Source organism: Schistocerca piceifrons, chromosome 9 (genome assembly GCF_021461385.2).
Source record: "Schistocerca piceifrons isolate TAMUIC-IGC-003096 chromosome 9, iqSchPice1.1, whole genome shotgun sequence".
Classification (NCBI taxonomy): domain Eukaryota; kingdom Metazoa; phylum Arthropoda; class Insecta; order Orthoptera; family Acrididae; genus Schistocerca; species Schistocerca piceifrons.
Genome location: NC_060146.1, coordinates 75,547,846 through 75,562,458, shown reverse-complemented (window position 1 = coordinate 75,562,458; position 14,613 = coordinate 75,547,846). Strand labels below are relative to the sequence as shown.

The following is a 14,613-nucleotide window of genomic DNA, read 5'->3' as shown; positions in this document are numbered from 1 at the left end:
CAAGCTGGACTGAGTTGTGTTCGACCACGTCGGCAAAAGCAGGATGTTTTGCTGTTGCGCGACAATGCACGGCGACATGTAATTAAAAAAACCGTGGAAGCGATCACGAAACTCGGATCGACAACACTGAACCATCGCCTTACAGTCCTGACCTGACTCCATGTGACTATCATCTCTTTGGGAAACTGAAAGACTCTTCGTGGAACAAGGTTTGAAGATGATGACTCTCTTGTGCACGCTGCCAAACAGTGGCTCCAACAGGTTGGTCCTGAATTTTACCGTGTGGGTATACAGGCGCTGGTTCCAAGATGGTGTAAGGTAGTTGAGAGGGATGGAAATTATGTGGAGAAATGAAAGTATTGTTCCTAAAGGATTTATCTATACACTGTAAAACTTTCAAACAAGTAGAATAAAAGATGGATTAAAAAAAATAGTGTCCATTTCTTCTGGAGTGGCCCTCGTAATTTGTTCAGAACATACTGACGTACATGGTTTGATGAAGATTGCAGGTCAGCAATAGAGGAAAAGAACAGGGCAAGAACAAAAGTGCTACAGAGAGAAACCAGAAATAATGTGGGACAATATAGAGAATTAAGGAGAAGAGCTAACAGACTGTGCAAGAGAAAGAAAAGAGTGGAAAAAGAAGAAATTTCAACAACTAGAAGAAGTAAAGGAACAGAGTGAAATAAGAAAGTTCTATCATGCCCTAGGCAAAATGAAGAATAGATTCCAACCAGAAACAATGGCCTGTTCCAGTAAAGATGGGAAAATGATAAGGGAGGAAGAACAAATAGTGGGAAGATGGGCAGAGTATTTCAAAGATACACTAAGCACCAGCCTAGAAGATGAAGAAACAGCTGCACAAGAGGGAAGATTGGAGCTGGAAGTAGACAATGAAACCAATGAGACAAGAAAGCCAACACTGCAAGAGGCTGTGCACAAGTCAATAAACAATCGAGCCCCTGGGGAAGACAGCATAATTGCTGAATTAATAAAAACTGGTGGTGAGGCTGTAATAAAGGAACTGCACACATTAATATCAGATATATGGGAAACAGAAACTATGCCAGATAATTGGAAAATTGGAATAATAGTCCCCATTTATAAGAAAGGGGACAGAACAGCATGTGAAAAGTATAGAGGTGTAACACTGCTAAGTACAGCTTATAGGATCTTCACAAGTGTATTAAATGAAAGGATACAGAACTGTGCAGAAGGCATTCTGGGGGAATATCAGTGTGGCTTTCGACCTGGCAGAGGAACAACTGATCAAATATTTGTGATGACAAATGATGGAAAAGTTCTATGAATATGATATAGATTTGCATTTCCTACTCATCGATTTCAAACAAGCCTTTGACAGCATAAATCGGCAAGAACTATACAGAGTACTGAAAGAAGTTGATATATGTGCTAAATTAATAAGACTAATCAGAATTACAATGACGGAGACAAGAGCAAAAGTAAAGGTACTTAGCAGAACAAGTCAAAGCTTTGATTTTAATAAAGGTGTAAAGCAAGGGGATAGTCTCTCCATTGTACCATTCAATATAGCCCTGCATAGTGTCGTAAATAAATACAAAAGAGGCACCATATTTATGAAAACTAGCCAGATATGTGCATACGCCGATGACATTGCTATAGTAGGAAGAAATACCAATACATTCCTAGAAACATACCGGATAATGGAAACAGAAGCCTTAAAAATTGGCCTCATAGTAAATGAAAATCAAACAAAATATATGGTAATGTTACAATCCGAGGTCAGAAGAACCCCTAAAAACCTAATCATCATTGGAAAATGCTTCAGTCGAGCGTCCTCTTTTAACAACATGGGAGCCCTAATAACAAAAGATAACAGTATTGGAAAGGATATAAGGGAAAGAATAGAAGTAGGAAACAGAGCTTACTTTGCAAATACGCAGCTTCTCAAAAATAGCCTTGTTACAAGAAAAACTAAACTGCTAACATACACGGTGTTACAAAAAGGTACGGCCAAACTTTCAGGAAACATTCCTCACACACAAATAAAGAAAATATATTACGTGGACATGTGTCCGGAAACGCTTATTTTCCATATTAGAGCTCATTTTAGTTTCGTCAGTATGTACTGTACTTCCTCGATTCACCGCCAGATGGCCCAATTGAAGGAAGGTAATGTTGACTTCGGTGCTTGTGTTGACATGCGACTCATTGCTCTACAGTACTAGCATCAAGCGCATCAGTACGTAGCATCAACAGGTTAGTGTACATCACGAACGTGGTTTTGCAGTCAGTACAATGTTTACAAATGCGGAGTTGGCAGATGCCCATTTGATGTACGGATTAGCACGAGGCAATAGCCGTGGCGCGGTACGTTTGTATCGAGACAGATTTCCAGAACGAAGGTGTCCCGACAGGAAGACGTTCGAAGTAATTGATCGGCGTCTTAGGGAGCACGGAACATTCCAGCCTATGACTCGCGACTGGGGAAGACCTAGAACGACGAGGACACCTGCAATGGACGAGGCAATTCTTCGTGCAGTTGACGATAACCCTAATGTCAGCGTCAGAGAAGTTGCTGCTGTACAAGGTAACGTTGATCACGTCACTATATGGAGAGTGCTACGGGAGAACCAGTTATTTCCGTACCATGTGCAGGCACCATCAGCAGCTGATTGGCCTCCACGGGTACACTTCGGCGAATGGTTCATCCAACAATGTGTCAATCCTCATTTCAGCGCAAATGTTCTCTTTACGGATGAGACTTCATTCCAACGTGATCAAATTGTAAATTTTCACAATCAACATGTGTGGGCTGACGAGAATCCGCACGCAATTGTGCAATCACGTCATCAACACAGATTTCCTGTGTGAACGTTTGGGCAGGCATTGTTGGTGATGTCTTGATTGGGCCCCATGTTCTTCCACCTACGCTCAATGGAGCACGTTATCATGATTTCATACGGGATACTCTACCTGTGCTGCTAGAACATATGCCTTTACGACACAACATGTGGTTCATGCACGATGGAGCTCCTGCACATTTCAGTCGATGTGTTCGTACGTTTCTCAACAACAGAATCGGTGATCGATGGATTGGTAGAGGCGGACCAATTCCATGGCCTCCATGCTCTCCTGACCTCAACCCTCTTGACTTTCATTTATGGGGGCATTTGAAAGCTCTTGTCTACGCAACCGCGGTACCAAATGTAGAGAATCTTCGTGCTCGTATTGTGGACGGCTGTGATACAATACGCCATTCTCCAGGGCTGCATCAGCGCATCAGGGATTCCATGCGACGGTGAGTGGATGCATGTATCCTCGCTAACGGAGGACATTTTAAACATTTCCTGTAACAAAGTATTTGAAGTCACGCTGGTACGTTCTGTTGCTGTGTGTTTCCATTCCATGATTAATGTGATTTGAAGAGAAGTAATAAAATGAGCTTTAACATGGAAAGTAAGCGTTTCCGGACACATGTCCTAATAACATACCTTCTTTCTTTGTGTGTGAGGAATGTTTCCTGAAAGTTTGTCCGTAGCTTTTTGTAACACCCTGTATAATTCCCTAGTCCGCTCAGTTATCACACACGGCTCAGAGGTATGGACGTTGACAGAACACGATAAAAATGCACTAAGAAGCATCGAGCGAAAAATTCTACGCAAAATCTATGGGCCAATAAGGGAGGAAGAAGGCTGGAGAATATGCTACAATGCCGAATCGCAAAAGTTAATACAAGGCAGGGACATAGTAAAATTTGTGAAATCACAGCGAATACGATGGCTAGGACACTTGGAGAGAATGGCAGAGGATAGAATTCCAAAGAAAATGATGAAAGGTATGATCCATTCAGTTAGGCGAAAAGGGAGACCTAGAAGAAGATGGATCGATGAGGTAATAATCGATATCACCAATACGGGAGTCCGGGGGTGGAAAAGAGCAGCTAATAACCGAGAAGTGTGGAGGAAGATTGTCGGAGAAGCCAAGGCTCACCTAGGGCTGTAGCGCTACTGAAGAAGATACTGACGTACAGGCCCTGTGAATATGAACGTCCTATCTGTAGTCGCTCAAAGCGTTCTGTGTGTGTTTTTTTTCTGAACACAAGTGTAACATTTGTAAAAACAGACATAATGTCTGATTGGGTTAACAGCAATCAGTGATTTTATAATGTTACTTATAATCAGTGTTGACTGCAAAATTTTTTATTCATATGACCGGTTTCGGTTCTTTCAGAACCATCTTCAGATCTGGTATTTCAATTACAGGAGTAACCCGTCAAAATCCAGCTGGATTTGGACGGGTTACTCCTGTAATTGAAATACCAGATCTGAAGATGGTTCTGAATGAACCGAAACCGGTCATGAATAAAAAATTCTGCAATCAAGACTGATTATAAGTAACATGACAAGTGAAGCACGCGCTCAGCGCTTGCACACGCACGCAGCACGCACCTGGCGGCGGCGAGGTCGTGCAGGATGTCGTGGCGGTGGTCGAGGCTGGCGCGGCGCGCGGCGTCCACGCCCACGCCGGCGCCCGCGGCGGCGGCGGCGGACGCCAGCTTGCGCACCGCCTGCTCCGCCACGCCGGACGGCCGGCGGCGCTCGGGGGCGGCCACGGGGGCGGCGGCGGGGGCGGCCGTGACGGGCGGCAGCGCTCCAGGCTCCGGCTGCTGCGCGGCCAGCGGCGGCAGCGACGACCGGTGCTGGCGCAGGCGCTCCAGCAGCAGCAGGTAGATGGCCGCGTGGTGGTCGTAGCTGCCGCTGCGCAGAGACTGCACACACCACACACAGCGCGTCTCAGAACACACCACCCGGACACGAAGCCACAGCCGCAGTGGTCAGCACGCTTGACTCGCATTCGAGAGGGTTCAAACCCCCGCCCAGCCGTCCTGATTGTTGGTAAGCCGGGTGCCAGGTTGAGATTCATTGCGAGAGTCCTTACAAGGGAACCTCCCCATCGCACCCCCCTCAGATTTAGTTATAACTTGGCACAGTGGATAGGCCTTGAAAAACTGATCAATCGAGGAAACAGGAAGAAGTTGTGTGGAACTATGAAAAAAATAAGCAAAATATACGAACTGAGTAGTCCATGCGCAAGATAGGCAACATCAATGCAAATGTGAGCTCAGGAGCGCCGTGGTCCCGTGGTTAGCGCGAGCAGCTGCGAAACGAGAGGTCATTGGTTCAAGTCTTCCCTCGAGTGAAAAGTTTATTTTCGCAAACTTATGATCTGTCCGCTCGTTCACTGACGTCTTGTAATAAGTTTAGTGTCTGTGTTTTGCGACCGCACCGCAATGCCGTGCGATTAGTAGACGAAAGGACGTACCTCTCCAATGGCAACCGAAAACATTTGGTCGCAAGGTCATAGGTATACCGATTCCTCTACAGGAAAACACGTCTGATATATTCTATACACACCGGTGGCGGCATGTGCGTCACATGACAGGAATATGTTGTCGACCCACCTAACTTGTACACTTGGCGAATGGGTGAAAAGATTCTTCTACCTTGCCCGATTTAGGTTTTCTTGTGGATGTGATAATCACTCCCAAAAAAGTGATGAAAACACAAGAGTTTGTCACATAAACTGCAACAAATGAATGCAACAGTTTCACAGTCGCACAGTTTCCCCTGTGCTCTGTCAAAACTTATGTTTTTAACGTTTTCAAATTTTTCCGTGTGTAGACCGTCAAATCCTGCATATGTCCAAGCAAATCTGAACATGTCCTGGAATCTTGGAGAGCGAAGTTGATTATGTGTGAGTGCCTGAACTTTGATAATTGTCTGAAAATAAAAAATTAAACTTTTCACTCGAGGGGAGACTTGAATCAAGAACTTCTCGCTCCGCAGCTGCTCACGCTAACCACGGGACCACTGCGCTCCTGAGCTGACACTCTCATTGATGTTGTCTATCTTGCGCATAGACTACTCACTTTGTATATTTTGCTTATTTTTTTCTTAGTTCCACACAACTTCTTCCTGTTTTCTCGATTGATCTGTGTTCAGTTTTTCTAGGCCTATCCACTGTGCCAACTTATAACTAAATCTGACGGGGGTGCGATGGGGAGGTTCTCTTGTTAGAAAATGTAGTCCATCAACAAAGGAGGTGCCTTACAAAACACTCGTTCGACCTATACTTGAGTATTGCCCATCAGTGTGGGATCCGTACCAGGTCGGGTTGACAGAGGAGGTAGAGAAGATCCAAAGAAGAGCAGCGCGTTTCGTCACAGGGTTATTTGGTAGGCATGATAGCGTTACGGAGATGTTTAGCAAACTCAAGTGGCAGACTCTGCAAGAGAGGCGCTCTGCACCGCGGTGTAGCTTGCTGTCCAGGTTTCGAGAGGGTGCGTTTCTGCATGAGGTATCGATTATATTGCTTCTGTGGTGTCACCGCCAGACACCACACTTGCTAGTGGTAGCTTTTAACTCGGCCGCGGTCCGTTAGTATACGTCGGACCCGCATGTCGCCACTATCAGTGATTGAAGACCGAGCGCCGCCACACGGCAGGTCTCTTCCAGAGAGAATCCCTAGCACTCGCCCCAGTTGTACAGCCGACTTGGCTAGCGATGGTTCGCTGTCTACATATGTTCTCATTTGCCTAGACGACAGTATAGCATAGGCTTCAGCTACGTCATTTGCTACGACATAGCAAGGCGCCATATTCAGTTACTATATGTCTTCTGAACATGTACCGTCGAGAGCGACGTTCCTCATTAATGGATTAAAGTTAAGTATCAAACTAATTATGTCCGATTTCTGAACTCTCATTCCTTGTCATGTTCCAGACCTCACGTCAGTATAGTTCTTCCCTCCTCACGCCAGCCTGCGTGAGCTAAAACGCGTGCATTTCGGCCTCCACTCGTAACACGGTGTTGGCTCTTCTGCTAACACAAAAGCTTCCCCCTACTTATACCTCCCGAGGGGATCACAAACGTAAAATTTGAGAGATTCGAGCGCGCACGGAGGCTTTCCGGCAGTCGTTCTTCCCGCGAACCATACGCGACTCGAACAGGAAAGGAAGGTAATGACAGTGGCACGTAAAGTGCCCTCCGCCACACACCGTTGGGTGGCTTGCGGAGTATAAATGTAGATGTAGGTTTTACGTGATTTCCCTAAATCGCTTCGGGCAAATGCTGGAATTGTTGCTTTGAAAGGGCACGGTCCACTTCCTTCCCCATCCTTCCTTAATCTGATGGGACCGATGACCTCGTCGTTTGGCCTCCTATCCCAAATCAACCAAACAAACCCACAGCCAAATCTGAATCCAGAGCACAAACTGAACCCAGAGTTATTTATTTACTCATTGCCAAATTACAGACCTGATACCCGAAGTTTTAAAACAGGTCGTACATCTTATAGTTTTCGTTTTTCATCTTTTTTGCAGTTGTCTTTCCTTTTCTGTTTATTTACAACATTTTACAAGAATAATACTTTTTTAAAATAATAATTTCAATCTGAAATATAAATAAAATTTTGTTGTTTTACGAAGAATATAAAAAGACGATAGGAGAGAGGAGAAATTTGTTAGTGCCCTCACCGATTCTGACTGGTGGTGAATATCTCGAAATGGTTTCTTCGAGATGTCGTCCGCCAGTCACAACAAAAAAGTTTCCGTCTCTGCTGGTCCTTCACAGACATGCGCACATTGGCTGGTCAAGTAATTGAGATGTTGCTCTTATTTGCACTAGCAGTTTCGTGCTTTCCACTATGCTATCTTCAGGCCCATATCCATTTCTCAAAACCAAACGATATTGTCAGATAGTGCCATAGCAGTCGCAATCAAGTCTTCGAATGAATCCCTTGGGATACGGTATTGAATTCACGACATCGAGGAATATATGGCACTGTATCCCAGTATCGTTTATTTTGAGATATGCATATGGTGACCTGAAGATGGCATGTGGAATGCAGAAACTGGTAGTCAAAATAAAACGAAACATCTCAATTACACGATTGTTGGCGAATTTATTTGGTAACCACAAAAAAATTTGGTTAGTTGTAGAGAAATAGTATTCCTAATCCTATGTATTAAATTTAGGTGCTCTTCCGTGTACAGCACTTGGTGTTTTCTTGGCTACATCGCCAGCACCCTATTCTTATTTACTATTACATCTTCGTCTTCCTCCTGCTGTTCATCTTCTGTTTCACTGTTTCCGCTGTCACTGTGAGTGTCGCTGTCCACCCTTTGGAGATTATTGTTACGTTGCACATACGCACGTCTGTCATGTCGTGTCCGCAGGAGCTCGTGTGTTGCTTCCGAATGCATTTAGTTGCCCCCATTGTTCTTAGTCTCTTATTGCTGTGTAATATATATATATATATATATATATATATATATATATATATATATATATATATATATATGTTTCTGGGTAGTTTCACGTATTGCCCGCTGCAAGAGACAGTATGTGGATGTAGGTGTCTGTCTCAGACTCACAAAGAATGCCACTGAACCCAAACAAAAACCCAGAGCCCAACCCAAATACAAATACAGGGCCCAACCGGGACCTAGCTTACAGACAGACCCAAAGCCCAATCCAAACATAGGGTCGAACTAAGATTGAGAAGAGAATTCAATGAGAGTACTAAATGTGTGTCTTAGTGAGTCCAGAGCGCGTTCATTCTAGGGCTGTTAATAAAATATCGATATATCGATATTTTGTCCAAAAGGTATTAAAAAATATCGCCGATAATACTTTTCTCGATATATCTACATAGAAATAACAATACCGAGTAAATATTTGAAACTGTTCTTTTGAAATTGTAGTAGAACATAATTTTCGTTGACTGTGTGAAGGTTTCATTACGTCCAATATCTCTCTTTGACCGTCTGAGACAAGTATGGGTGGCACAAAGAAGAAGTCCAATTGCACAGGCTGATGGCAGTGTGAACGGAATAACAAGATTTCCGATGTGAACAAATAGGGCACCAGTTGCATTAAAAAAAACAGTTTTTAACGCAACTATTGTGCAATTTCTTCACATCAGCATTCTTCAAAAGCAGTTGTTGAAAACGATGAACAAAAATCGAAATTACAAGATTGGTCCATGCGGTGGGCGAAGATATTTGAGGGGGAAATGCTGACGTAATCGGCGCTCGGCGCTACTAACAGAGACTTCACCATGCAATTTTGACATTACAGCTGCTAGGTCGCTGGCGTTTGCAGAAATGAAAATAAAGAGGGAAGTCGGCATGAAGTGTTCCAGACCAGTGCAATATGTTACGAAACCGAACGACGGAAGCAACGGGCACCTTTCGTTGTGCCACTTACATGATTTTACCATGTTGGCAAAGTGGTTATCGCCAAGCGTGAACGTCACTGGTTTTCCTTTCATTTCTTTCTCTACCGGGGATAAACAGGCAGCTAGCTTGTTGATGTACAGAATATCTAATAACAAAACCTTAAATAAACAGCTTTAAAACTGGCAGTACATTTACATGCACAGCTGATATTTTTATAGATAGGTACATCGTCATTTATACTGAACATATAAACTATGTGATCAAAGGTATCCAGACATGCCCCAAAAAAAAACGTTTTTCATCATAGGAGCATTGTGCTGCCATCCACTGCCAGGTAATCCACATCAGCGACCTCAGAAGTCATTAGACATCGTGAGAGAGCAGAATGGGGCGCTCCGCGGAACTCACGGACTTCGAACGTGGTCAGGTGATTGGATGTCACTTGTGTAATCTGTCTGTACGCGAGATTTGCACACTTCTAAACATACCTAGGTCCATTGTTTCCGATGTGATAGTGAAGTGGAAACGTCAAGGGACACCTACAGCACAAAAGCGTACAGGCCTCTTCGTCCGTTGACTGACAGAGACCGGCGATAATTGAAGAGGGTCGTAATGTGACATAGGTAGACATCTATCCGGACCATCACACAAGAATTTCAAACTGCATCAGGATCCACTGCAAGTACTATGACAGTTAGAAGGGAGGTGCGAAAACTCGGATTTCATGGTCGAGTGGCTGCTCATAAGCCACACATCACGCCAGTAAATGCCAAACGACGCCTCGCTTGGTGTAAGGAGCGTAAACATTGGACGATTGAACAGTGGAAAAACGTTTTGTGGAGTGATGAATCACTGCACACAATGTGGCGATCCGATGGCAGGGTGTGGGTAAGGCGAATGCCCGGTGAACGTCATCTGCCAGCGTGTAGTGCCAACAGTACAATTCGGAGGCGGTGGCGTTATGGTATGGTCGTGTTTTTCATGGAGCGAGCTTTCACCCCTTGTTGTTCTGCGTCTCACTATCACACCAGAGGCCTGCATTAATGTTTTAAGCACCTTCTTGCTTCCCACTGTTGAAGAGCGATCTGGGGATGGCGATTGCATCTTCCAACACGATCGAGCACCTGTTCATAATGCACGGCCTCTGGCGGAGTGGTTACACGACAATGACGTCCCTGTAATGGACTGGCCTAAACAGAGTCCTGACCTGATTCCTATAGAATACCTTTGGGATGTTTTGGAACGCCGACTTCTTGCCAGGCCTCACCGACCGACCTCGATACCTCTGCTCAGTGCAGCACTCCGTGAAGAATGGGCTGCCATTCCCCAAGAAACCTTCCAGCACCTGACTGAACGTATGCCTGCGAGAGTGGAAGCTGTCATCAAGGGTAAGGGTGGGCCAACACCATACTGAATTCCAGCATTACCGATGGAGGGCGCCACGAACTTTTAGGTCATTTTAAGCCAGGTGTCCGGATACTTTTGGTCACTTAGTGTATGGTTCAATTTCTCGATATTTAGGAAATCGATAATTTTTTTTAAAATATCGATATTATTATTGTTTATTACATCCATTTTTTACCGTCGATACATCGTTTCCTTTCTCGATAGACTGAAAGCTAGTAATGATTTTTTTAAATATCAATTTTTCGGATACCCAATATTTTTTAAAGTATTAACAGTCGTAGTTCAGTCTCCAGCACGAGGTAACAGTCGACAGTTGCACTTCGACAAAAACAGATTTTGCTTACAAACGCAGTCTCAGACAGTACACGCAGGGTGTAGTAACTGTCGTAATGACAGGCAATACCCAGTCGGTATGGCTCTGAACACTATGGGACTTCACATCTGAGGTCACCAGTCCCCTAGAACTTAGAACTACTTAAACCTAACTAACCTAAGGACATGACGCAGCCGCGCGGGATTAGCCGAGCGGTCTTAGACGCTGCAGTCATGGACTGTGCGGCTGGTCCCGGAGGAGGTTCGAGTCCTCCCTCGGGCGTGTGTGTGTGTGTGTGTGTGTGTGTGTGTGTGTGTGTGTGTGTTTGTCCTTAGGATAATTTAGGTTAATTAGTGTGTAAGAGTAGGGACTGATGACCTTAGCAGTTAAGTCCCATAAGATTTGATACGCATTTGAACATTTTTTTTTTTTTTTGACATGACACACATCCGTGCCCGAGGAAGGATTCGAAAATGTGACCGTAGCGGTCGCGCGGTTCCGAACTGAAGCGCCTAGAACCGCTCGGCCACAGCGGCCGGTAGTGCAGTGAGACGGGAGGCGGCCGCTCACCTCTCGGGTCTTGTTGCCGTCGATGCCGAGGCTCTGCATGAGGCGCAGGATCTGCTCGTTGGGCTCGGAGGAGGTGCCGCCCGCGCCGCTGGGCAGCAGCCGCGGCGCCTCGGCGCTCATCCAGCGGTGGCGCTTGATCTGCTCCACCGTGTACCGCCGGCACGGGTCCAGCACCAGCATCTTGCGGATCAGCGACTCGCAGTCTGCAACAGCGCCCCCCACCACGCTGCATCACGCCGACAGCACCTGCTGCTGTCCCTGTTTCATCATCTAGACTAGTGGCGGGAGAGTGTTTAGACTCGTCAGCGGAGGGTGATTACTATCAGTTGGGGAGAATATCTCTCTCTCTCTCTCTCTCTCTCTCTCTCTCTCTCTCTCCCCCTCTTACACTCACGAGGGGAGTGTGTTTGGTCTACAAGGGGAGAGTGTCTAGTCTGACGATAGGAGTGTACTTGACTAGACACACTAGGGGAGAGTGTTTAGAATCGCCAGGGCAGGGTGCTTGTAACAGGGAGGGAACGGCATTGACTATTGGGACGGCGCCCTGTCGAATCGAGAGGGTTGCACTTAGGGGTGGGGGTAGGACGTCAAACGGGACGACTTGGAGCAGGAGAGTCACCACAGGACATTTTAATTTCTACTGTCTATACTTTTACAAATAAATTAATAAAACTTTGTCACCATGACCAGGAAGGATTGAGGACTCACACTCATCGCAGTGGAAGTTCAAAAACGTAGCAAAATACCTTTTCTATATGTGAAATTTCATCATTTTTTTTTTTACTTATTACTGGCTGCATTTGTTGCTATAGGTACACTTTTCTTCCTAAGTAACAGAGATTCTTCGATGAGTTTTTAATATCATACAAACAGTAGTTACGGGTGTATGGCACTAGAATTTTCCAAATCTATTAAAAACTGTGGAAAAATTGAGATAATTAACTATAAAACTTGAGTTTTTTCTAAATATGAAGTTTAAAATGTAACGGTTCACTCATTTTTTCATAAATTAAATAACTTCTAGAGTTTCATACACCTGTAACTATGGTTTGTATGCTGCGCACAAGTTATCGAAGAATCTCTCTTACTTAGGAAGAAAAGTGTACCTATAGCAACGAACGCAGCCGGTAGTAAGTGAAAAAATTATGAAATTCCACATGTAAAAAAAATGTGTTTTGTTACGTTTTTGAGCTTCCACGGCTATGAGTGTGAATCCTGAATCCTTCCTGGTCATGCTGTTAAAGTTTTATGAGTTTATTTGTAAAAGCATAGACAGTGAAAATTAATATGTCCTGTGGTGCCTCTGCTGTTCCAAGTCGGCCCGTTTTTCGTCCTACCCCCCCCTTAAAATCAAGAGGAAGGCACTTAGAAAGTGTGGTACCGATAGCTGCGATGCCACGGCGTAGGTAAAAGTTCTTAGGTTGGCACTACGACACCGGCGCTGTCTAGCTCTACGAGCGCTGCTCTAGATTCAGCTCATTTGACTCCGAGCCGACGACCAAGCAACTTACCTATTACTTCATAGGGGGCTAGTCATTACAGACTTTGTTACTTCAGTTACTTCAATGATACGTGCTCATCTCAGCCAAAGTAATACCACTTTCAATTGCAGTACCAAGTGTTCTACCCAGTGCTTTTTTTCTAAAAAAAAGTTTGAGGGTACTTCGACATGGGTTATAATGCAGCGAAAATTAGTTATAACTGAAGCATGGGATACCACCCGTATGCTTTTAGCCATGACGTCATCAACATGTCGAGCTACAAAAAATGATATCGGACTCTTCAACTGACTTTGCTGAAATAAAGAAGGCGATACCGAAAAACACACAAACATACAAGAAAATGTGGTATCGAACACTTCAGTTTACATCGCCTCAAATGAGGCATGCGATTTGAGCGTACGCATATCCGTTTAGCACTACCATCGCCCACCATTAGCGGGGCATGCTTGTCGAACTGGCTGCCAGCGATTCAGTTGTCGAGAACGGTTGCCGCAGCTTCGAAATGCTTGAATCAGTCAATGACATCGATTTTCCCACCAAAAATTGCACTGGTATCATTCGTATTGCAATTACCAACACGAAAAAATGAAATAAAAATTACGTCCGTGAAATAAATCTTTGGCACTCTTCCAAGTTCTCAACATCGTAAAAAACATTACTTTGTCGACGAAAAAGTTTAGGAGTACGCGTCCCCCAGCGTTCCCCCAGGAAAACAGCACTGGTTCTGCCTCACCTGCTCCTCCTAGCTTCCTACATTCGGCCTACCCTTCAGTTTTCAGGAGCAGACACACGCTCCGCCTTCCAGGCGGGATACAAAAGAAAGGAGAGGGCAGCGGCTAAAATCGAGAGGGTGGCGATTAAAATCGAGAGGTGGCACGTAATATCGAGACTTGGGTGCCCACCTACCAACTGGAGTCTTGCAAAGAATTTATTTCACAGTACATGAAACTACAAGTTTACTATTACCAGTCACTGTTCTAAATAGTGACTGGTAACAGTAAACTTCTTGTATCGTGTAGTGTCAATAACAGTCATGGTAAAACGTAACCTAAAATTTTACAGGCCGGTCTTGATCACACAGACTTTTACACTTCATAGAATGAAAGCTGTCACGACCGGGTTTCAGCTGCCGAGAATTCTTCCGTGTTGTATGGCCGTGGTCCAAGGAAATCTTCTATCCCTGACGTTTCGTCCAAAGCTCCGTTGGACATCTTCGGAGGTGCTCCTGGTTGTGCTGAATCTTGCCGACTGAAGAGTCGACAGTCGAAGAACGGCCTAAATACCGTGGAAAGTGGGCGTGGTCTGGATTTCACGTGATAGCAGAGATAAACCTTGTCAAGGGTAAAATATAACTATCGATCATAGTACGTCAAAGATAAAAACTTCTCATCGATTCTGTAGCGCCTTTGTCCATATATATCTGAGTTTCATAGTTTATTCTTTTCTGTTAAAATTATCCCCATGTTTATATATTTCGATGGCTTCTCTATACAGCCGTGGATAATAGTTCGTCATAGTACATAAAACTTCAGTTTCCGAAAATTTCACTACGGGATCACCCGACTGAAGAGCATGTTCCGCCACGGCTGACTTGT

The 14,613-nt window shown here is 44.7% G+C and overlaps 1 protein-coding gene across 1 annotated transcript in view; it reads right to left on the bottom strand.

The window, feature by feature from the left end:
• Window positions 1-14,613, bottom strand: part of LOC124716713 (serine/threonine-protein kinase par-1-like) — a 461,973-nt gene that overhangs the window by 72,521 nt on the left and 374,839 nt on the right. Inside the window, exons 7-8 of the mRNA XM_047243255.1 lie at window positions 11,517-11,719; window positions 4,434-4,753 (exon numbers count right to left, since the gene is read on the bottom strand). Of these exons, the coding sequence (XP_047099211.1) occupies window positions 4,434-4,753; window positions 11,517-11,719 (523 nt within the window). The remainder of the gene's footprint in view (window positions 1-4,433; window positions 4,754-11,516; window positions 11,720-14,613) is intronic.